Here is a 3,214-nt window from a genome sequence, read left to right as displayed (position 1 = left end):
GCTAACAATGTAAAATAATTTATTTTATTTTAGATTTTAACTTATAAAGATTAGAATACATTGTTGTGGTGTGAACGCCTTTTGTTCTAAATACATCAATTATGCTAACAATGTAAAATAATTTTTATAATAAATGTATAATAACAAAAAATAAAATAAGAAAATTAGATATATTAAGCATTTTAACCAATAAAGTTAATAAATATAAAAAGTAAACAAAAATCATAGAGTATAAAATATCATTTTTACACAGTCTCTAAGGCATGAAATGAATTTCATTTCCCCTAGGTATATTTGTGCGGTCACAAAGGTTACTCTGACTAATAAATTTGTTAATTGTGCTTATCTTGGTCTATTATTTTACTTATTTATCTATTTTCTTAATTTTTTATATTGATCAATTGCTTATTTTTAGGGATAATAGTAATAAATTATCTTGTCAATAATTTTTAACTGGTTGATTCGAAACAAAGCCACATTTGGTTATCTGCTGTGTCCACCGCGGGGAATCGAACCCCAGATTTTAGGGTTGGAAGTTTTAGATTTACTGCTGCCACCGGGGAACATATTTGATATGGGCAAGGTCAATATTTATATTTGTTTTATATTATTTATTAGCATAAAAAATATATAAAAACAACAAATAACCAAATAGCAAACTAAAAGAATCGCAATAATGAAATAGTAATTTAGAGTAACCTTTATGACCCCAAATATATCCGAAGGTGAAATACAATTAATTTCATGCACTATAAAAATGTAAAAATAATAAAACAAAACGATTACATGAAAACACTTCTGAATATTCAAAATTCATATCCACAGTACTATATCTTTTTGCCTCATTATGCTCACATATGTTTGTTAACATATGATCCCATTATTCAAACCCTCCTCAACTTGTATGGCATAGATTACAACTATTTTATAAATCTAATATGTTAGATTTTTAAACAATTTTTCTAGCTTTTAAATAGAAGTATATATGTATACATTTATATTCGTATTGACTATTACCTCTGATATGTCTAGACAACCATCAGAAAATGACTCTGATTGGTTAGTTTACACTGAAATTGAGAAACTGGCAGAAGATATAGAAGACGTAAACAGCGCGAGAGAAATTCGGAGGATAGTTATTCATCCTCATTCATCCAAGTTCCGTTCAGTGTTTCTTCAAGATTATGATGTAGCCCTAATTCAACTTGAAAAACCACTTAATTTTGATGAGTACACTAGTGCCATCTGTTTACCGGAGGAAGAAGTTAAACCTGGAATTACCTGCTTTTCGGGAACATTTGGTAGCAGTATACCAAGATGTAAGATACATAAGTACTTTTTTTTTATATTTACAGTGGCTAAAAATAAGCTTTATTCTAGTGCGAAAAACCTAGGTTATTTAATTTAAGTCACCACAAACGTTTTTTTTTTTAAATTGCGATCTGAATAGAATATAATTTTCGAGTCTAGTTATGATTAATTCACAAACTTTTCAGTTTTATATACATTGTTCTTCAAAGTATCGCATATCATAAGTACTCCATCTTCGTTATTATAATTCAATAATTAATCAAAATTATTTTCTATGTGACATAAAATATTACCCGCTAGAAAAACGGTTAAAATAAGCAGGGATCTGTGTTTTCCTGAGCACTCAAAATGAAATGTTTCTCTGACAAAAGAAAAAATTAATCATCTTTGATAAAATGATACGTCAAATGTTTCTTAGTATCTTAGTATTTATGAAACTTAACATAACAATCCGAAAATGCGCAAAGTTTTTTCAAGTAATATATATGACTCTAACATTTTGATCAGTATATCGATATATATATTTTTTAAGATGTACTTGAAAGTATAGCTGCAAAACATATGAACATCAAAACGAATTCTTTTGTTATAAAATTATGTTTATTGGACTTACTAATTTATCTGCCACTACGACGATAAATTAATCACATTGAATAATTAGAATTATGAGTCTGTTCCTTTGGTCTTTCTACAGCGCCACTTCCTGTCCCCTCCAGCGCCACCTATATTGCTTTAATGGTTCTAGATAGAGATGAGTGTAATAAGAAAGAACATTATGGAGGAGCTGTGAACTCTAGAATGTTGTGTACAAAGAATACTGACTCGTCAAGAAGTTTATGTGATGTAAGTTCAAACAGTATTGACCAATTAAATTGTCCTTTAATACGTATTTTTTTATTGTATGTATGTGGTTACTTGATCTTTGAACTTCTCCCAAAAATTCTGTCAAATTTACTTGAAATTTTCAATTTATATTTTGACCTTCCACATCTTGGAAACGAGAAATAATAATCGAAACAGTCAGGAAGGAAGTCCAAAAAATGGAAGTCCAAAAACTGGGAGTCTAGAAATTTTGAGGCCTTTCACTCTCAGGATTGACAGTTAATATACTTGAAAATTGGTATTAACAATAAATTTACATTTTTGTAGATTTTCAAATTTAAACTCTTATGTGGGAGAGGGGGAGGGGTTCGAAATGGTTTGGAGGATTCTCAAAACTTGATCGATGGACTTGCGTGAAAATTATATGGCTCTCATTCAAAACAAGTACATAGAGTTAAATCTTTAAAATTTTCATACGAGGCAGCCAACTGAGCGATCTAAGAATTTTATGGGATCTCTGGATTGGCTATGATAATTTACACGTACACTGCCGAAGAAACACGGAAATAATCGTTCAAAGCAGCACGTGTACATTTTTTTTTTTTTTTTGCATGGTTGTTATTTCTCATGAATTTGCACAAGTAGTTTTCTAACTAGTTATAAATATTAATCTAGTTTACTAGCTAGTTATAAATATTAATCTAGTTTACTAGCTAGTTATAAATATTAATCTAGTTTACAAGCTAGCTATAAATATTAATCTAGTTTACAAGCTAGTTATAAATATTAATCTAGTTTACTAGCTAGTTATAAATATTAATCTAGTTTACTAGCTAGTTATAAATATTAATCTAGTTTACAAGCTAGCTATAACTAATAATCTAGTTTACTAGCTAGTTATAAATATTAATCTAGTTTACAAGCTAGTTATAAATATTAATCTAGTTTACTAGCTAGTTATAAATATTATTCTAGTTTCTAGCTAGTTATAAATATTAATCTAGTTTACAAGCTAGTTATAAATATTAATCTAGTTTACTAGCTAGTTATAAATATTAATCTAGTTTACAAGCTAGTTATA

The 3,214-nt window shown here is 28.3% G+C and overlaps 1 protein-coding gene across 1 annotated transcript in view; it reads left to right on the top strand.

The window, feature by feature from the left end:
- LOC106467138 (atrial natriuretic peptide-converting enzyme-like) overlaps positions 1–3,214 on the top strand; it is a 23,349-nt gene that overhangs the window by 17,855 nt on the left and 2,280 nt on the right. Inside the window, exons 8-9 of the mRNA XM_022395271.1 lie at positions 1,033–1,319; positions 2,006–2,154. Coding sequence (XP_022250979.1) covers positions 1,033–1,319; positions 2,006–2,154 — 436 coding nt within the window. The remainder of the gene's footprint in view (positions 1–1,032; positions 1,320–2,005; positions 2,155–3,214) is intronic.

The sequence above is a fragment of the Limulus polyphemus genome, unplaced genomic scaffold (assembly GCF_000517525.1).
Source record: "Limulus polyphemus unplaced genomic scaffold, Limulus_polyphemus-2.1.2 Scaffold2501, whole genome shotgun sequence".
NCBI lineage: Eukaryota > Metazoa > Arthropoda > Merostomata > Xiphosura > Limulidae > Limulus > Limulus polyphemus.
Note: the sequence above shows the minus strand (reverse complement) of the source record. Positions and strands in the feature narration are given on the sequence as shown.